Source organism: Lacerta agilis, chromosome 3 (genome assembly GCF_009819535.1).
Source record: "Lacerta agilis isolate rLacAgi1 chromosome 3, rLacAgi1.pri, whole genome shotgun sequence".
NCBI lineage: Eukaryota > Metazoa > Chordata > Lepidosauria > Squamata > Lacertidae > Lacerta > Lacerta agilis.
In genome coordinates this window covers 73,245,633-73,267,271 of record NC_046314.1, presented here as the reverse complement: position 1 = coordinate 73,267,271, position 21,639 = coordinate 73,245,633, and the positions used below count along the sequence as shown (strand labels likewise).

The following is a 21,639-nucleotide window of genomic DNA, read 5'->3' as shown; positions in this document are numbered from 1 at the left end:
CACTGGATAATTAACCACTCAACTTGGAGAATGGAACTTCCTAGCTTTATAATTAATTTCATAGGCATCCACATGGTTGATTACTGCATTAACCAGCAGCCTAAGGGTATTCATGTGTTACATTCAAACTCTAACTTCCTTCCTGGACTCTACCAGTAGTGGAGAATGACAGCACCGAAAAATCGAAAAACAAACAAACCACAATTAAATGCAAAAAGAAGAATTGCATAGTTTTCTCAGATTTGAGACAGGGTGGTAGAAGGTTAGAAGAAAGTCTAAACCAGGCATGTCCAACAGGTAGATCGTGATCTACTGGTAGATCACTGGATGTCTGCGGTAGATCACTGGTAGATCATTGGCTCCCCCCAAAGAAGCTGAATAGCTGCAGCTCCCCTTAAAAAAGTTCAACATTTTACCTCCTCCCTGAAAAAAATTCAACAACTTTGACCCGAACCCCCCCCCCAAAATGGGCTTTCCTCCTTCCTAAAAAGCTCAACAACTTTGACCTGAACCCCACAAAAAAGGAGGTAGATCACTGCCAGTTTTTAACTCTGTGAGTAGATCGCAGTCTCTTGGGAGTTGGCCACCCCTGGTCTAAACTATCAAAAAATTGCAACCCAAATCCCATCAGGCTCGTTTTTACTGGTGGGTTCCCCCCCCTTCCTGTTATACATATTCCAAACACAGTGGGCTGAATCTATAGTCAGCCTGCTGCATCTACACTGTTGGATTCTGTTTTGCATATCTATTGGTATAGCACCATGGATGGGAATGTGCATTACTATCTGATTTGTAAAGCAAATGAAGATATGCCTCTCACCAACAATATGCAATGCAGTAATGCAGTGCAGTTATATAGTGTATCCAGATCGCGTCAGTGGATACAAATTTCAGTGCAAATGTGCATCGCACCATCTCCAATAAATCTTGACCCCAATGGGAGAGAAAACAATGTTATAGGTGCAAACCCTGATTGGTAGGCTTTGGCGGTGTTTCCAAGGGTGTTAGTGGCATGCCTACTATGTTTATACCTTGGGGGATTTATTTGGTTGTGTGTTTTTATGCTTCTGGGCTTAGCACATGTACAGTATAGAGGCCATTCATTCCACTGCCAGAGTATACTGAATTCTTGAGACTATGCAATTGCTCTGCCCTTTTGTTTCCATTTTCTGTTGCTTTTCCCGATTGGCATCAAGATTACTAGATGTGGCTATACTTCTCTATGCTCATTAGAGGGTTGATATAAATAGTATTATTATTATATTACATAACATTATGCTTTAGCATAAATAAAGCAGCAAAGATTCAGCCAAGGAGGCAGTAAGTTGTTCATTTGTGCTGTTCAGTTTTATCCTAACAGTAACCCTGTCCCTTAGGCTAAGTCCAGAGAAAGTGATTAGCCAAGGTGAACTTTATGGCTGATTGGGGGATTTGCATCCAGGTCTCCCCAACTCCTAGTTTGACTCCACTCAACCCACTAAGCATTGCTCCTGTACAATCCCCATGCATTTCAGAGGTGTGTGTGTGTGTGTGTGTGTGTGTGTGTGAGAGAGAGAGAGAGAGAGAGAGAGAGAGAGAGAGTTTCCTGTGTTAAAGGTAACTAGTGTAACTCTTTGCCAACTTTTTTACCTGAACAGCAACTGGGGAGTGCTTTAATTCAGGGCTTGCCAACCTTTTTGGGGTGACCCTTGGGCATATTTTTGGGGTCCCAAGACACATTGGCAAACTGGAGAAACTGTTGTGGGTGCCCCACACCCAAACAAACAAACACACACTGCAGTCTATTATGTTGGCTACAGCAAAATGCCTTTTTTCAAGCCCCATTTCAGCCCGAGGGGTTGCAGGGGGAGGAGACCCTGCAGGTGCCAGAGAAGGCCTCTGCATGTGTGGATGTCATGCTGGCAACTGCTTCTTTAAGCAGTGACTGATGTGAATTTCATTGCAACTGTCAACTTCTGAAGACGGAGTAGCTTAATTTAGCAAGTCAAATTGGTCTTAACTTGAGTTTGATCATTTTAAAATTATATTCACAGAGGGAAACCTTGAAATCAGATCTCATTGTGTGCTCCGTGGCGGCTGTGCTGTCATTTGCAGTCAGTGCCAGTACTGTTTTCTTGTCATTAGGGGTAGGTATTATAATTCCTTTCTTCTACGTTATTTCCTAAGATATTGTCTCTGTTATTCAAAGCAAGGAGATCTCATTATAGGCCATTATAGAAGACACATTAGCAGACGAAGGAACATTTGCTTGTGAGTGGTACTGGGAGTTTCAAATCACTTCACACATATGAAAATCTAGTTTTTAAATATGAGGTGCGATGCACTAAGATGTTTTTTGGCCATGGTGATGCAAAGCCTCTGGTGCAAATTGGCTGAGCTAATGTAATGCCTTGGAAAGTTTATGAACATTCGGAATACTGAGAAAACCTGCCAGCTATAGGATATTCGTAACAGTCAGGCTTTCGTGATTTGAAATGAAAAGTTTTTGCCAAGAAAAAGCCTGCCACAGGGTAAGGACAGGAGGTTCCCTAGAACCCTATGGGCACTAGGAAGGAGATGGGGGGAAGTCCTGTTGTGGTAGTGGAACTTGTTGCACTAGGTGCAGCTAGCTTATCTTCTAGCTCAATCCACCCCTAAGTGTAAAATTATGTCCAAATAAAGCAAATGTGTGGAGTGTTTATGTGCCACTGTTAGCAGTGGCTAGGTGACAGTGTCAAGCACCCCACACCGTGAGGAAGACCATAACCATTTCAGGCGATCTTCACATCTTGGCCATAGTGTGCCAACCAATTGTTGTAGCCCTTATTTTCTGACTTCCATTCATATTTATCATGGAAGCAATTTCTATATACTGCCTGAAGCGTTCCTTGCGCTCCAGCCTTGTATCTGGCATATTCTGACTTTCTGTTGGCATTCCGTTAAAAAAGACACTTTCTGTGTTTTATGACCCAGCACAACGGACTCCTTAGGCTGTGAATGTGCAAAAACACACACACAAACAAACAGAAAAAGCACACAGAGAGAGAAAGAGAGAAAGAGAGAGAAAGAGCAAGTTTAGCAAAGGCAGGTGAAACACTACAGCAACCTTTCTCTTCTCTTCAACTAAAATATAAGTACAGTAGATACAGTGGCACCTCTGGTTAAGTACTTAATTCGTTCTGGAGGTCCGTTCTTAATCTGAAACTGTTCTTAACCTGAAGCCCCACTTTAGCTAATGGGGCCTCCCGCTGCCGCTGCACCACCAGAGCATGATTTCTGTTCTTATCCTGAAGCAAAGTTCTTAACCTGAAGCGTTATTTCTGGTGTAGCGGAGTTTGTAACCTGAAGCGTACTTAACCTGAAGCGTATGTAACCCGAGGTACCACTGTACTGTGTAATAAAGCACATGGTAAAGAGTAATTGAGAGAGAGGAGAGTTTGCTTACGTTTCCTCAGTCCCACATCTGCCTGTACAAGCATATGTTTTCCAAAATAAAAACGGGCAAATGTTGAATGGAAACAGCATTACGAAAAATCATGTGGTTCTTTTTAAATATATATATATTATAGTACTTAATATATTGTTTTAAAATGAGATTTGGTCCCCCCCCTTTTTTCTTCTCCTTTCAACTCAGCCATTTCTCAGCATTGTGCTTTATGCCTTAGCGTGGACTGTGGGATTCGTAACGCACTACCTAATTCCTCAGCTTCGCAAGCACCATCCATGGCTTTGGATCTCCCACCCGATCCTTAAAAATAAAGAATACCAGCAGAGAGAATTGAGAGGTGTGTAAAAGCTTCTTCTTCTTTTTTAAGAAAAAGAAAAGTTTTAAGTGACACTGTCTATATGTGCTTTACATTATAGTGTTTTTTTGTACATCAGTGAGAGTAATTTTTCACAGTATACAAAGGGAAATGAAAACAGGCAGATTGTGGCAAAGTCAATTGTTGGGCGCAAGAATAATAGCATTTCAGGGATCGGCCAGAACCTCCTCTGTATGTGCTGTTGAGACACCAAGAGGCGGGAGAGACAGAATCTATCTGATCCCAAATTCTCTTTGCCCATTTCAGTGATATTACTCAAAGTGGACTCTTGCAGATAAATTGGTGTGTATATATGTATATCTCTTTTTTAAAAAAACACTATATCAAAGGCATTTAAAACATTAAAACGATATAAAAACCATACAATAAAAGCATTAAAAGTTCAAAACACTATAAAAGCAAAAACATTAAAACCTTTTAAAAGTCAATTAATTCCCTTGTGGACTCCATTCCAAATAGAACTCCCATGGATCATGTAAACACGCACCCCATTTTTCATTACTAATTCTTGTTAGATTGTTTCCCATTTAACTCAATTGTTGCTATGTATCTTTGAAAACTTCAAAATAAATACAGTATTGCAAGAAAGCAATGTTGCAAAATTGGATGCATTTGACCTACCAAGCTCTTCCTTAAGGTATTCCTGTAAGCACACCCAGCGATCACATTTGTGTGCAGAGCTGCTCCTGATTCAGGTGCTGTTAGTCAGATTGCTGCATGCACTTGTGAGAAGGAAGCATAAGGAAACAGGTCAGGGATGAGAGGAAGCAAGACAGGTGAGCAATCCCTCTTCCTGCTGGATTTGTCTGCCCTCCCTCTGCGTGTGATGATCCTGGATCATGGCTTGTTTTTACCTTTGACTGGAGATAAGTAAAACACACACAGCAATTTATGAAAGTATATTTTAACAAATAAAGTTTGACAATAGAAAGCATTGCTGAATTGCTGAAACTGGTTTTTTTTGTATGGTTACTTTTCTTCCTTTCTTTTTGTATATCCATTCAGCAATTCGACTGCTGTCAGGGATGGTAATTTGCTATTCTCTCGGTGACCTCAACCCACTAAGCCCTGCTGCTGTGCAATTTCCTAGAGGCCTGGCAGAGATTCAGTAAATAACTAATTGGCATAAATGGATATTGTATTGTAGTAGTGGATGACAAGTTTCTCCCTTTGTTTAGACCAACCTTTACAACCTGCATCCTCTATTTATGTCAGCCAACTAACCTGAGCGCTTGTAGTTGTTCTGTCCTTTGACTTTAGTTTTGTCCATTTTATCAGGAAGCTACTTATATGAAGTCAGGCCATTGGTCCATCGGGCTCAGTATTGCCTGCTCTGATTGGCAGCAACTCTCCAAGGTTTCAGGCAGGGAGTCTAGCTGGATATGGCAGCAATTGAACCTGGAACCTTTTGTGTGCAAAGCAGATGCTCTGCTGGGGAAGCTGTAATCCTTCCCCAAGCTTCTTACAATCTTAAAAAGAAACCAACCCCCCCCCCCCCCACACACACACAAAAAACACAGCATGTTGATTAATGAGTTTAATGCAGTATGTCCAACCCATAATTTTAATTTCAGTGTTTAAATTTCTGGCAGAATTCTTTTTCAGCTATTTGGATGCAAAATAAAGTTTGGGTGGCATGAATATATGAGACTGTGATTTAAATTTCCTGCCCTGTAGTGTGTCATGAGCATTGAGGAACATTAAATTTGAGTTTTTTAAAAAGTCTTATTGTGGGTATTTTGGAATTGCTATCTTCAGCAGGTGGTGTCTGGAGACTTCTTTCCAGTTCTCCTGGAAATCTGTTGGCTAGAAGCCAGCTTGTCTTTGGATAACCCTCACTTTTTCTTTGCTCCAATTAAGAAACTCGCTGTCAACTTTTGATGGGTCTGTGCTTTAATCACTCTCCATGTGTGTTTTTGACGTGTTTGAAGATAAGAACGTCAAGACAGTGGGGCTCATCTGTGACCTCAGTCTCTTCTTGAAACCAATCCAACAACTAGATACTCTGCAGAGAAACATATTTATAAGATGCATTATAATGTTAAATGTCTTTGGCAGGAGGGTGTTTCATGGAAATATATTCACAGGAACAATCAATCTCGAAAGAGCGTCTTAGAATTCCATAATGTACTGAAGAATTTCTAGTTTATTACGGTTTATTACAGAATGACAAAGAGAGAGTAAAGGAAGCGCAGGTCTCCTTCGTTGGTTTAATTCCAGATGAAACTAAAATGCTGACAGCCAGTGAGTGTTAGAAATGGCTTTGCATTCTGGCATTGCTTACATTTATGATCCAGCCTTCTGATGCAATCCTCTGGACTTTTTTTTTTTTCATACTAGCAAACCAGGATTGTGATGCACTCCACCAAATACTTTATTCTTATATGGCACAAGATTCAACTTTGTTTTTTCCTCCAAAGAATTCTTCCAAAGCCAACAATATTATCTAACCTATGATTTGTGCCCAGGTTGGAAACCAAGTGTGTTTCAAGCTAAGGGTTACCTGGCTCAGTTCAGAAGGTGAAATGTTAAGTACTAGAAGAAGAAAACCACCTGCAATCAATGTATATTTGAACAAGAATTTGACTCTCTGATTTGAAATAGTCACCCCAGCTTAAGATGTGTTGGGTTTCCTGCCTGCTTAATAACTTCCAAACTGTTATTGCTATTGACCTGACTTCTCTGATGTTCTTGCTGTTGCACTGCTACTCACATATAGTGATATGGTTTGTGCATCCCCTTAGTTAAGACTAATTTTCTTCACTGCAATTGTCTGTTGCTTCTAGAACTGCTGTTAAATCTGCATTCTTATAGAGCTCTGATCTAGTTACATATGCAATACTTACCAGGGATCCAATGCTTAATCAACTTCTAGTTGCTCATTTGAATCCAATACACCTTTGGAGATTCACTTTGGTATCCTAGCACGTTTCAGATTTTGATGAGAGATCAACGCACACCCCTAACCATCAGAACCAATTTTGGCATTCACATTCCATGTGATAAATGAATAAACCAGCTAATGCCATGTGTGAGACAGAAGACCGATATCCTATTATGCATGGCAAGAGTTTTGACAGAACATCACTTTGTTTTGAAATCTTCAGGTGCTGCCCATTTAATGTGGTTTGAAAGACTCTATGTGTGGCTTCAGTGTTTTGAAAAGTACATCTTGTATCCCGCAATAATACTGAATGCCCTCACCAATGACGCCTTCTCAATCAGCAAATACAAGAGGCTGACTCCACAGTAAGTTACTTAAATGTTGTGGTACGCTATTTGTAGAATTAAGAGCGGGACAATATCATTTATGCATCTGGTCTACCATTCAGGCTTCCACAACTTGTGACCTGCCTCTCCTAAACTGCTGTCACCTATAGCAGCCATTATTTGTAACTGGAGAGGCGCTCTCATCACGTTGGAGCATGCCTGCCAATGAGTTCAGAACTTGTCTTATCTGTGTTGCTTTCAAAACTGAAAGTACGGATGAGAGAAGAAGCTCTCACAGCCTCCGAAAGGGTTTCTGACATTTCATTCACATGGCAACATTTAGCTGATTGTTTGGAGTAGCCTTATCTCTAGCAAACCTAAAGATCCGCTTGAAGGGACATGGAGCAAAGAATAAGTGCCTTTTAGATTCATATCCACCAAAATCCATCCAGGCTGAAAATCCTGAATGAATGACCAGAACACAACATGTATCAAGGTCTTGAGAAAAAATGGCACATGTCGCTCATTGGAGAAGACATTCTGAAACCTTGTGGCTTGTTTTCATTTAATTTGAAGATAGTGGCAGCATCACAATTCCTTTATGAAACAACATGTGCAGGATTTGCATGAATAACTTTATCTCAGGAATGGGGAAACCTGTGGCCCTCTAGATGTTGCTGGACTCCTGTCCTCCCTGACCATTAGCAATGTGGCTGGTGCTTATGGGAGTTGCAGCCCAATCACTTCTGGGGGACCTCAAGTTCCCCATCACTGCTTTACCATCCCTTCTCTGAGGTGACATAATTCCCACTTGGCTGATTTCAGTAGTCAACCGAGACAGTAGTTTGTTTCCATGGATGAAAGGTGCCCTGAAGCTCCTAGTAGGTCCCTTTGGGAATGGGTCAGGCAGGCTTCTAGTACAAAAGGAAATTGCTTGGTTCACTGAGGTAAAAATAACTAAAACTGAACAGTGAGAAGGTTCACATTTGCAATCTTATATGAAAGTCAAAGAAGGGCAACAGTAAAGCCCCCTTCACAACGAACCCCTGTTTTTCTGCTACCCCAGCTGGTAAGTTCCCTGCCCCATTTGTGCAAGAGGTTTGTGATCTTCTTCAATTCTTTTCTGTGCCACAACCTGCTTTTTCTACTGTGTGCTGTTCACTTTATTAACATAAGGAAGATTTCAAAGAGGTTATGCAATGTCTATATGTATATAGCATTATGTCTATTGACCTAAGAGCAATTATTATGTAATCTTTATTGGAAAGCTGCATTAAAAAAATAAAATTATTTTCCGCGGCAAAAATGGATCAACATACAAATAAAGGTGTAAAAGAAAGAGCACAATGCCTACTAAAAGATAGAAGCAAGAATTCTGGGAAGTTTGCCAACTATCTTTCTTTATGTTCTAATTTTCTAGTACTTAACCGTATGTTGACGTCGAAACTGTTATAATGATTAATGATCTCTGGAAACATACGTATAACGCTGTGCTTTCAGCAGGGAAATCAGTTTAATTCATGGGTACATCTTTCAAATATGTTATACATATACTAGATAAGGACACCGGCCTTTTAAATCGTTATTTATTTGACATTTTTTTCCAAAGGATTCGGGAGAAGTTGTGTTATACCATTTCATCTTAATTCTTTCAACAGACTTGTGTGGTTGAGCTGGGAAATTGTGACTGGCCCAAAATCATCCAGTGGGCTAAAAGGCAGGGCAGAAATTTGAATCTGCGTATCCTGCTTAATGCTGCCCATTGTGCAGCACTTTCTCCTGCCCTCCTTTCCCTTGTAGTCTTTTCATGTGCCCTCAAACTCTTCTTCGGGACATTCCCCAACCCTCGAGCAGATTTGGGGGACACCCAGGGAGGGTGCCCCCCAAGTGAAAGTCTGGTCACATGATGGTCATGCAAGTGAAAGTCTGGTCACATGATGAAGTCTGGTCAAGTAAATTGCAAATGTTATCTCAGTGCCTCTGTCTATTATCTGTGAGAATTCTTGGAGAAAAGAGGAGGTTCCTGCAGACTGGAAGTGGGCAGATGTTGTCCCAGTCTTCAAAAAAAAAGGGGGGAGAAGACCCAGGTAACTACAAGCCAGTCAGCTTGATGTCGATACCAGGAAAGGTCCTAGAACAGATAATTAAACATTTGGTCTGTGATTACTAAGACCCAGCATGGGTTTCTCAAAGACAAGTCATGCCAGACAAACCCAAAGAGTGCTCACTAATGGTTCCTCGTCATACTGGAAGAAAGTGACAAGTGAGGTGCTATAGGGTTCTGTCCTGGGCCTGTTGTTGTTCAACATCTTTATAAATGACTTGGATGAAGGAATTGAGGGGATGCTCATCACATTTGCAGGTGACACCAAATTGGGATGGGTAGCAAATGCTACTGAAGACAGAATCAGGATTCAAGAGTACCTTAACAGATTGGAGAACTGAGCCCAAACTAAGAAAATAGATTTCAATAGGGGCAAATGTAGGATTTTACATTTAGGCACAAAGAACCAGCTGCACAGATATAAGATGGGGGACAGTAGTACATGTAAAAAGGATCTAGGGTTCTTAGTAGACCACAAGCTGAACATGAATCCACAGTGTGATGATGATGATGCAGCAGCAGCAGCAGCAAAACAAACAAACAAACAAACAATGCTATTCTAGGCTGCATCAACAGAAGTATAGTGTCCAGATCAAGGGAAGTAATAGTGCCACTCTGTTCTGCTTAGCCAGACCACACCTGGAGTATTGTGTCCAGTTCTGGGCACTACAATTTAAGAAGGATGTTGACAAGCTGGAACATGTGCAGAGGAGGGCAACCAAGATGATCAGGGTTCTGGAAACCAAGCCTTATGAGGAATGGTTGAGGGAATTGGGTATGTTTAGCCAAGGGAAGGCTGAGAGATGATAGTCATCTTCAGATATCTAAAGGGCTGTCTCGTGGAAGATGGAGCAAGCTTGTTTTCTCCTGTTCCTGCTGGTAGGACCCAAACCAATGGTTTCCAGATACAAGAAAGGAGATTATGACTAAATACCAGGAAGAACTATCTGACAGTAACAGCTGGAAGGACTTCCTATAAAGGTGGTGGACTCTTCTTCATTGGAGGTTTTAAAGCAGAAGTTAGGTGTCTATCCAATATGGATTCTTTAGTTGAGATTCCTGCACTGCAGGGGGTTGGATTAGGTGACACTCAGGTTCCTTCCAATTCTACAGTTCTGTGATTCTGTTATGTTGAATGTCACCTCCTGTCTTTAATACAGGAGCAGTCCAGATTAAAGTTGTACCAGAACTTTGGAATAACAGTTTTGGAGAGCTATGTCATTGTGTTTTGATTCAATAAAGTCTATTTTAAAAGGGTACTACTGCCAGAAATAAATAGTCAGCTACGTATAGTGATTAGTTAAACAAAACAGAAGCCATCCTGATAAGTTGTTCTATTGAAGTTTTACTTTCCTGATTTTTCTTTTCTTTTCTTTTCCCTCTTGCAGCTGTGATATCTTTCTGATTACAATTGCGGGAATGAAGCTTTTGCGGTCTTCGTTTTGTAATCCCATTCACCAGTTTGTTACATTAAGCTTTACTGTCATCTTCTTCCAGTTTGACTACTACGGTAACTCCGATAACTTCTTGTTGAATTTCTTCATGATGTCCATTGTCTTTAACAAGGCAAGTGAATTGTTCTTTAAAGCTCTGTCACAATTCTGAGTGTTTAAGAAAAAGAAACAAAAATCCCTAACTAATAACATGTGTCTAACTGTATCCTACAATAACACCTGAAGAACATAGTTAACATGTCACATTAAAGCATAGTCTAAAAGAAACGAAATGAAAGCTCCAGCTCATGCTGCTGCTGCTGTTGCTACACCACCGGGAAACAAACCAGGCTCTGATTGGTTGGAATATCTGAACCTGTGTTCCTTGTTTGTTATTCTCCAAACAAACCACAAGCGGTAACCAAGGCTGTTTCTTGTCTTAATGATGGTTTGTTTGGAAAGAAACAAACCATGACTTGCACCAAACCTGGAAATGACCCCAAAAGTCACAAAAACGTCACAAAAAGGGACAGGGTGAGGGAGGAGTGTTTGTAGGCTTTTTCGATGGTGTTTCAAATATACAGGATTTCACTTAAATGCGTGGTGCCTTGGAACATAACTGTCACATAATTTGGGAGTTGCCTTTACTATAATCACAAGTACATATATTACTGGTTTATTGAAGAGATGCTATAGGCTAGGGGCCAATTAAACATATTTTTGAGAGGCAGATCTTGATTAGTCTTAGAGGCTTAGAACATCCCTAAAAGTTAGGTGGGGTTTATTTGGGGCAAAAGTTTTATACATCTATACCCATAGATTTCAAAGTATTGAGAAGTTGACCATGGTAGCAATATCTTGGGAAACAAGTGAATAAAATGGAAATAGCACGTGTGGAGTAGTCGTGCTGAAATTGTTTCTTTCAGAGGCATGCTGAGACAATGAGTGAAAAGTACAGTCTCATTGAGCTGGTAATTAGAGATTTGCAGTGACTCTACAAATGAAATACTTACAGGATTACTGGGTTTTGAAGATTAATTATTACATTTTGCAGGTTATTATTTCATCACGTGGATCTAAATCCCCAAGAATCTCTGAAATGTTGTGGGCTGGCCTTTTAAAAAATTGATTTGGGGCAATTTTATTTCTATGAAAAGTCTATCTGTCAGATCCCTACTCAGATGGCATCAGACACTGTGTCTGTATCTTTCCCAACTCTCTATGGTCCATTCTGCTTCAGCAGGAAAAGGAACTGACAGCTTCAATCAGTGCACTGTTCAATCACCATAATGTTGACAACTATTTTTGAAAGATAGAAAGCACATTTTTGCTGCCACCACCTTTGGCTATGTAGAAATAACTCTGGAAGTGACAGTCAGGAACTTATTATTCTCTGAAGGTGTGATTTTTCCCATGTCTGAGCAGCAAGGCTTTTTCCTAAGTGTTGTAAGTCTGTATAATCATTTCAGTAGAAAAAACAAGCCGTGTGAAGCCACGGTTGAAGGAACATATCCATTTTTCCACTAAAGGAAATGAAATAAAACCACAGTAGACAACATCTCCAGCTTTGTTATTCCCGGTTAGATGACACATTCTTCATCTGTCGTCAGTAACGTGCTTTGCAATGGTGGCATGGGTCACAGCTGGCAAGGGAAGGGGTAACCCTTCCTCCTCATCTGTGACTGCCCCCCATGGCCCAAATTGTCCCACTGCTGTAATTAGGCTTGAAATAAAGCTTTCTGTTGTAGCCAATGGAAGGAAGCCTAATTACAGTGTATGGGGCATTTGCTGTGTGGGCGGGTCACAGCTGGGGAGGGGAGAGCCCCCCCAACCCCCATTGCAATTAGGCTTACATAGCCTTCTATTGACTACAAAATAAAGCTTCTTTCAAGCCTAATTTCAGCAGGAGAAGGCAGTGGGCCTCTGTGGGCCCGAAGGAAGGGCCTCTGAACACCTGCAAGCACCACATTGGTGACCCATGTATGTAATTAATGCAGTCCAGCGAGGATGGAAATCAATCTCACTGCTCACAGGACATTGCTTTCCACAGCCTCTTTCCTTCCCTATGAGCTCCTTGTAGCTGCTTTTGGATGTGCTACCACATACTGGAACACCCAGTTCAGTAAAGTAGTTGGGAGCCCTGCCCTCAGAACCAAAATTAAAATGGTGCATAAAGGTATTGGGATTGCCGTCCCTTGTCCAATATTTCAGCACCCATTTTTAATTTTAATTTTTTGTTTAGATGTGGCATGCCAGTCTAACCGTAGTCAAAGCAGGCAGAAGTTATTTGACCGGTCAGTTCTCTAATAACAAAGCAAACTAACCAAAGAACAGTTGTTGTTGTTGCTGTTGTTCCTCTTCTACTCATGTCAGCAAACTGAGTATCTCCTTAAATTCAGAATTGTGGAATATTCTTGTTGCCCCTGTTCTCAGTGACCAAATGTCTCGGGTGCAAATTGAAAGTTGACCCAGTCCATAACTGCTTCCCAGTCTTATTTGTTTGTTTGTTTGTCTTTATTAAGCCAAATTATTCCCTGCCCATCACAAAGAGTCCTGGGGACAAAACAGAACAACTACAATATAGAGATGGTACACAGTTAGTACAGGAATCAATAAATGAAATATTGGCATTTGCCATTACATATTCCCAGAAGCCTGGGTGAAAGGATTCTTCTTTGAGATGTCAAAAGCCTCCTAAAGATATATCAGCTGTGTATTTTTGATGCTGTTCCATATACAAAGTTTACGCGCATGGATGATGCATTTTGGCTGTGATCTAGGATTAGAAATAGCCGTACGATATGTAGGGAACTGAAACTGATTGAAATAGAGGAGGATAATTGTCTGTTAGTTATTTACTGGGAGGCTCAGTCTTCTTATTTAGGTACAATTCCTATTCCAGGCTGTTTCAAGTTCTTGTCTAGGCCAATGAAGCATGCATGTTGCACTCTCATCAATCAATCAGTGGCTTGGATTGTACCATGCCAAGCCTTCACTTGCCACTCAGAATGCTCACCTTTTTGATGAGGAATATTCAGACACAGAGGAAATCCAGACATCAAAGAGGACTAATTACTGTAAGAAAGGAACAGTTATGGGAAGTGTATGGGGTGTTAGGAGATTAGTACCTCTGATGGGGACGACGACATCATGCTCCTTCTGGGGTAGTTTGTCCACCTTTGGTCCCCACCCTGCACTCCCCACTCACCTGTGGCTCCTAGAAGCTGTCAGTGTGTGACAGTGGCCACACTCTGAGAAACAGCTTCAACCGGCCGGCTAAATCAGGCGAGGGTAGCTGATGGGTCTCAAATCCTCATTGAAATAGGATGCAAAGACAGGCTCTGGTGGATTGAGAGGGCAAGACCAATAGTGGGTCCAGCAGTCAAGAAGGCAATTTCTGCAAGTGTTATAGAGGAAATGAGGGGCAGATGGAGCTCACCAACCTGAGAAGATAGCCCATCTAGCAGAAGGAAAACTCTGATCCTAAACTTCTGCTGTCTTGGGGATATCTTCGGGAGAAGAAAAGGCTAGGGAGTAAGCCCTACACAAATCCAGAGTTGAATCCTTAAGACGGTTGGATGGTGACTTCTTTCCAGCAACTCCTACAGCCAAGCTGGTGCTAAATAATAATAATAATAATAATAATAATAATAATAATAATAATAATAATAATAATAATAATATATTTGTACCCCGCCCATCTGGCTGAGTTTCCCCAGCCACTCTGCTTTCCAGTGAGGGCAAGAGGGTAGGTCTTGTTATCTGGGCAGCCCAGGTTCTCTGTGCACAATGCCCAGCCCTGCACCCTGGGAAAGTCACTTCAGTGTTGCTAGCGCAGCAGTTTGACTTCACCCCAGATGTTTCACCCCATTTTCTCTTGAGACGGATGGATGCCAACAGCAGATTCCCTGCGCCCAATGTTTCTTCTCTGGAAATACCCCTCATGCCGCTACTTTGCATGTTTGCAATGGTTGTTTATCAGAGAGTGGTGAACTTTAAGTTTGCCATGGGAAATTGCTGGTGTTCACATTCCCCTACAGGCAGATAACAAAAGTGGAACCAAGTTGTCCAAAAGAATTAAGCCCCACAACTCACACTTCACAAACTGCAATAATCTATCTTGCCTGGTGAGTAGTGTCTCTTGGATACACATAGAGAGTCTGATAAGTTCCACTTGGATTATTTTATCATACAACAACCCAGTGTTGTAAAGATATGTTCAGTGATAGGACAGAAATGCGCTGGGCTTTTTATTCTGATAAGCAACATAATCACCTGAAATCCAAAACATTTGTTGAAGAGGTCTTTGATATCTCAGTCTGAAATGTTTTATATGTTCAGTTGAACCCTTGTCCTTTGGCAATATGTGTGCTTGGCTCCGATTAAGGTCAAAACCTGTCAGAATTTCTTATGAAAAACGTTACAAAATGAATCTGTCAGCTTAATCTGCTCAGCACAAGACCACCTGCTGGGCTTCTCCTTGAGGTTGTAATGAAGCTTCTTCATCTGCAAGAAAAATGGACTGTTCTGCATTTATGGAAAGCTCTTTGATACAACTGAGCCTTTTATGAATGGTATGGGGAGGAAGGCCATTTTTGAAAATTGCCCCCTTTTTCCTGCAGTTCCTTGCACCACCTCCCATACTGTTCTGGAAGTTCCTCCAGGCCTCTGGAGGCTGGATCAAATGGGGGCAGGACATAGGGGGCTGAGAAGAGGAGGGAAAATGGGTGGAAATCACTTTCCCCCTTTCCTTCATGGAAGTCTCCGGAGGATTAAAGAGCTTTCCATGAATGGAAGGTTACCATTGGATACAACTATTTACTGATAGCAGAACTGAAACAAATTAAGGGGAAGAGTTATAAAGCTTTTAAGTTCAGAGACAAGATTCACTTGAATGACATTCTGTATAGAAAAATAGGTGAAAGCATAAACAGAAGCTAAGATGTACACAAGTAATAAATTACTTTCAGTGTTAATGGGAAGTTAGATTTGTAGAAAAGAAATTGCACTTCAATGTGGAAATCTTTATCATCGGCAACATGTAAGTCCCCCAGCTCTGCCAATTTTCTCCAAAGATGCAGAAAGATTGCTTAAAACATTCATGAGCAATGCACATTAAGGGAGATAAACACAAATTAGTCTGCAAATGGGCAAAATATTATCTCTAATTGGATGCACATAAAAGAAAAGTATTATAATTCCAATTCAACAGTGGAAGCAGTAAGATGTTTCAAAATAGGTATCCGACAGTTGTTATGTGGTTATAACAGGACTATGAATCTGGGGGTCTCAAATGCAGCATTAAAGCACCCCAAGCTCTGTGATTGCAAAGCTCAAATACTGCAGCAGATAACAAGTTTTGCAAATTGGGCAGATTCACATAATGCTTCTGAATTTTCAGGATTCACACACTTTGCATAGTTGCACAGTTTGCTCAAAGAGCCTAGTTGACTTGGTGATTTTGTGTGCTCTGCTCCGGATGTAGAGTTTTGTGGAAAAAAGCAAAGGATAGGGTTAGAAAGGGATAGAATGGGATTGTGCACAAACTTACTTTCAATGTTTGGTGACTTTTTATTGGTTAGTCTGGATGGACAGGCACAGTGAAGTAGTCGCCAGTACTCAGCCAGACTTCCAGATTTATCAGACCATTTTGAAAAAGGGGGGAAAAAACTACTAAAAATTAAGTCAAGGCAATGTGCAGCTGTGGGAGTGAGGTGCATGGTATAACTGCATCTTCATTTACTCTGGGTGAAGGGTCACAATCCTTTTGGGGGGGTGTCTTTGCAAACTAAAGGTCAGGGATACTATACACACACGGGAGCCAGTCACACACCACAACCTAGTCTATTGACTACAATATAATGCTTCTTTTAAGCTGAACTTTGGAGAGGGGGGCATGCGGTTGCCAGGGAAGGCCTCTGTAGGCACATATGTGCCCACAAGCGCCATGTTGGGGACCCTTGGTCTTGGCTGTCAAAACAGGAACCACCATGACTGAAAGTAATCTTCAAAAATGGCTGCATGAATCACTCCACTGAAAAAGACAAAACGACTGGAAGTATTTCTCCCTTTGCCTCTGTAAGATGTACTTCATCTGGCACCATGCCCTGATGTCATAACTCACAGCATTATAATGTCTGGTTACAGAGCAATTTGCCCTCATATTACAGATGGGCAGAGGAAGGATGCGACCTGGAGCTGCTCCCTTAGGAAGTTGCTCCTTTACTTGTTGTGACATCATCTTCCTCCCTAAGAGCAGGGGAGTATGGAACGCAAAGAAGTCTCGAATAATAATAATAATAATAATAATAATAATAATAATAATAAGTTATTATTTGTACCCCGCCCATCCGGCTGTGTTTCCCCAGCCACTCTGGGCGGCTTCCACAAAGATTAAAATACATTATACACCACACATTTAGCCATTCTATTTATAGATCTTAGTTTTATTTTAGGAAAGTTTTCTTCTTCTTCTTCTTCTCTTCCTCCTCCTTCCTCTTCCCACATTTGTGATGGGGAACAACATCTGGGCTGGAAAGCTCATTTTTCTACAGAGAAAAATCTGGTGGATTTTATCTGGTAGATTTGTTCTGTGTGCCATATGGCTATCCTGAAATTACTTACGAGTAAACGTATGTTTTTTGGTTAAAACTTTTGGCCAGAGTTCTTATTTGGATTCATTACAGTGTATATGGCTATCCTGGCCACTCAGGTCCCCAATGCTTGAAAGATCACCTACAGACCCTCTTTAGTGCTGAGATCAGCAGAGGGGGCCCTCTTGGTAGTTCCTCCACCCTCAGGGGCTTGGAGGGTGGGTGGCAGCCCTGGAGAGGGCATTCTCTGTGCTGCCCCTAAGATATGAAACTTCCAACAGATGTGCACCAGGCACCTTCATTATATAGCTTATGGATAATGCTGAAGATATACCACTTTACATTGGCTTTTGACACCAGAGGTGTATGTTTTCAGGACCCAACTTTTTATGATTGCAAGTTGTTTTAAATTGTTTTTAATATTGCGTTTAATGCTGTAACCTGCTCTCAGACCTTGGGGTAAAGGGCAGGTAATTAATAATAATAATATTGATTGATTGATTGATTGATTGATTAAGTAAATATTGTGTTAAAATAAAAATTCCACTTCACTTTCTATATGAACTGAATATCAACAATCCAAGAGGTAGTATAATTCTAATATAGGTACGTTGACATTGTGTGTTGTATATGGTAAAATGCTTTCTTTCTTTCTTTCTTTCTTTCATGCTTTTCACATATGCTGTCATAACTTTTCTGTCTCTTTTGCTTTCAGCTGTGGGACCTCCTGCAAAAGTTGCAGTTCATTCTGACCTATATTGCTCCTTGGCAGATTGCTTGGGGCTCTTCGTTCCATGTATTTGCTCAGCTCTTTGCAATACCTCATATCCTTTTTAGTGTACCTGCTATTTTGTTCTGCATTCAGAGGGTTAAGGAAAGCAGGATGTTCTTGGGCAATTTATATTAAGAAAAGTTTTTTTTAATGTTAAAGTTTTGAAACAAAGTATGGATATTCCCAGAGGGAGAAAATGCAATATTAGAAAAGATCCTTTGAACAATACTTTGAAAAGTGGGATATAAATTATTAAACAGATAAAAATAAGAAAAGGCAATGAGCTGAGAAATGTATTTCATTATTGCTTGTGACATTATTACTTCTTCGGTGGGGTGTGTAACTTAAAGTCTGCTTTGCTTCAGAAGCCACTCTAGTATGTAGGTAAGAATGGCTAAAATGTATTGTTGGCTCTCGGACAGATAAGGAAATTGGACAGTGACTTTTAGACTTTCCCAGACTCTCTGGGACTCTCTGCTAATCTGATCACTCTGATACAACATTTTCAGAAATGGAAGCTACTGGTGGGACTGCCTCTATGTCATTAATTGGGAATAGAGAAAGTGACTGAACTACAGAGATCAGATTAGCAATAATTATTGTTATTATTATGATGAATGTTACTTTTTATAGTGAAGTCGTGAAAGTCTGTTCGCTGTATTATTGCTGGGATCCTGCTGGTCTTAAAGATGTAGGCCAGGCATAGGCAAACTCGGCCCTCCAGATGTTTTGGCACTACAACTCCCATCATCCCCAGCTAACAGGACCAGTGGTCAGGGATGATGGGAATTGTAGTCTCAAAACATTTGGAGGGCCAAGTTTGCCTATGCCTGCTCTAGGTCTTCTTTTTCCAAAGGTCCTCCATTTGCTATTGGCATGAGAGCTCTTATGTTTCCCCCCCCTATTTATTATAGATGAATATATGCATGGATTGAGTGCCTCCGTTGCCTTTGAGTGTGCATAGATATTTTTGTAATGCTTTTGATTTTGAAATAGTCTTTAGGAGGCTTCCTCCACCCCTCTTATTTGGTTTCTCTACCTTTCTTGCTCCTTGCACATACCCCACAGTGGTGACGTTCTGTCCTTCCAAGCCAGTATGAATCACGAGTCCACAATATTATGGCAATTGAACTTTGTTGACACTTCCTTCATCCCCATATCCTCTCCATTGGGTTTGAGAGGCTCTGAGGGCAACTCATCTCACATAATCACTAATAGGCACAGACATCATAATATAGCATCCTCTCAATAAATTTAAGGAGTTGCAGATATATACTTGATAAGTATTTACTAAAACGGCAGATAACATCAAACGTTTGATTAATTAGGCCTTGGGAGAAAAGCTGAAATGTGATTATTACTTCAATTACCAACAAAACATGTCTCTCCCATATCAAGTCTCTTCAGGCACTGTATGTAACCTTCCAACAGTTTGGCTTCACCCCCAAAGGCACATTCCTCTATTGTCTCCTAAGACAGATGGATGGGGGGGGGGAATCATTAGCATATTAGTTATTTATGACAGTAGAAGTTGCTCATATATGACAGATTAAGAAGAAATGTTAGACACATTTCAATACAGGACCCTGAATTAATTCAAGTGACAAATTATCATTTATTTATTATTTACTGCATTTATATTCCATCTTTTAATCCAAAGAGTTCAAGGTTCTTCCTCTCCTCATTTAATTCCCACAACTGTTTGAAGTAGGTTAGACTGAGAGGTGGCAATTGGCCCAAGGCACAAGGGAGCTTCATGGCCAAGTGAGGATTTGAACCCGGGTCTCTCAGGACCTCGCCAACACTGCACCACACTGACTCTGTAGCCAAAGTCAAACACTTCAAAGTGATGTTGATTTCAATGAGGCAGTTATGCATATATTTAGAGCTCTATCATTGAACTCAGACATAAAAGGGCTTAGCTTCAGCTAAATCATGCTTCCAATTGGCATTTGAACCCCAGGGACACTGAAAGTTTGGATAAACCGTGTCCTCCCTCAAAGAGGGCACGTGTTGTGGTGAGACCTGGCAACCAAACCTAGTGTTGTGGGTGGGTACGATTGGATAGCCACAACACCCTATTAGTAGGTCCCTTGATGCTGGGTTTAATCAGGCCAATGGGATGCTAGCCAAACGGATCAAGGGACCTATATATGCCCATGCATGTGATCCAGAGCTTCCTCTTTTGGCCAGTGCCCTTGCTATGCCGTCGTGTGTCGTCTGTCGTTGGGACAGGGGCACGACAGGAATTTTCTCCACTTGGCTGATTGGCTGTTGCCATTTGGGTTTCGCCTGCCATGTAGCAAATCGTCACAACTTGTAAGGTTGCGGGTAGGCTCTGGTTCAGGTGATAGGGATGGGGGAATGCTCTCGCCATCTCTTTGTGAAGGGTATTCCGTTAAAGGAATCCAGGGACTCAATGGTTTGGTCAACCCTGAGAGGGGGTTGTGCCCATGCCTGAGTCCAGGGGGACATCTGGGAGGTGGACTAGCATGTCCCCGGCTTTATGCTATTCCAGGTGTTCACCCTAGGCTGACCTATGCTGATGCCCTGGGTCAGCACTACCTGCAATGGTGCAGGGTGCTAGTCGAACCAGAGCCTATGCAACCACTCACTTGATGTAATCAATAAAGTTGTGGCCTAAATTCTGCCAAAGAACCAAACCAAAATTTGAGTCTTGACTGAATTTATTTAAGGGGAAAGTTTAAAGGTCTAAACACGCAAATGTCAGTAATTTTGTCCATAGCATAACATTCACTGGGGACAAATGATAGACACACAACTAAGTCAGATAAGTTTGAACGATGGTGGCTCTCATCTTTTACCTGTCACTTCCTTGCTTCTGCCTCTTTGTGGAGAAAGTTAGTAAGTTAAATAGGTCAGAAAGTGCCCGAAGGACGGCATAAAAGGCAGCGACTTCATCTGTGTTACCTTAACTTGAAATTTTCAGATTCGGCAATGCTCTTCTTTCAGACTCTGGCCACTGCAATCTTTTCTACTCCGCTGAGTCCATTTCTCGGGAGTGTCATTTTTCTCACATCATACGCCAGACCAGTCAAGTTCTGGGAAAGGAATTACAAGTAAGGCAAAGTGTTATACATCTGTTTACTTTATTGTTAAATGTTTTTGGAGCTTTCGAAAGCTTTCCTTCTATGCTTAACAGTTCCCACAGCTTTTCTGTGGACCTTGACGATTGCTCTGCTTATTTTGCTACTGTTCCCGGGTATGTTGCACCAGTGGCTGTTTGGTAGAATGTTAGTCATTTTGGAAAATAAATGTATTTAAGCAACCATCAGAGTGGAGTTGTCACATCCTGTTACTGGGCATAGAAGGCAAAAAAAAAAAACACCCAAAAAACTATGGGAGTAAATCATAACTGCCTCAAATGTCAGCAGCTATTGATTCAGCAGCCACAGTTAGAAACTAAATCATTTCGGCCTTTGGGCAGCAGAAGTCAAAATGGATTAATACAATTTATGTTAGCCAGTTAATGTTCTGTCAGATAAGTGGTGCTGGGTGGGCAGCAAAGCTCTCACCTTTAAGGCTGAGTCTGTTAGAGCCAAACTACACATTACATGCAGTCATGTGTAAGAAAACCCTGACAGTTTACTTCTTTGCTGAAAAGCAATGTCAGCATCGGGGGGGTGTGTGTGTGTAGGGGGGTGATTTTCCAATCATTCTCTCACTTTGGGGGGGCAGTAGGGGGAGCAGGTTGCAGCAGCTC

General features: G+C 41.3%; 1 protein-coding gene across 2 annotated transcripts in view; it reads left to right on the top strand.

Moving 5' to 3' along the window:
* The window catches only part of PCNX2 (pecanex 2), a 123,158-nt gene that overhangs the window by 51,391 nt on the left and 50,128 nt on the right, over positions 1-21,639 (top strand). For both annotated transcript variants that reach the window (XM_033144290.1, XM_033144288.1), the window contains exons 18-23: positions 2,034-2,126; positions 3,614-3,764; positions 6,911-7,052; positions 10,506-10,683; positions 17,859-17,967; positions 20,866-20,995. In XM_033144290.1, coding sequence (XP_033000181.1) covers positions 2,034-2,126; positions 3,614-3,764; positions 6,911-7,052; positions 10,506-10,683; positions 17,859-17,967; positions 20,866-20,995 — 803 coding nt within the window. The remainder of the gene's footprint in view (positions 1-2,033; positions 2,127-3,613; positions 3,765-6,910; positions 7,053-10,505; positions 10,684-17,858; positions 17,968-20,865; positions 20,996-21,639) is intronic.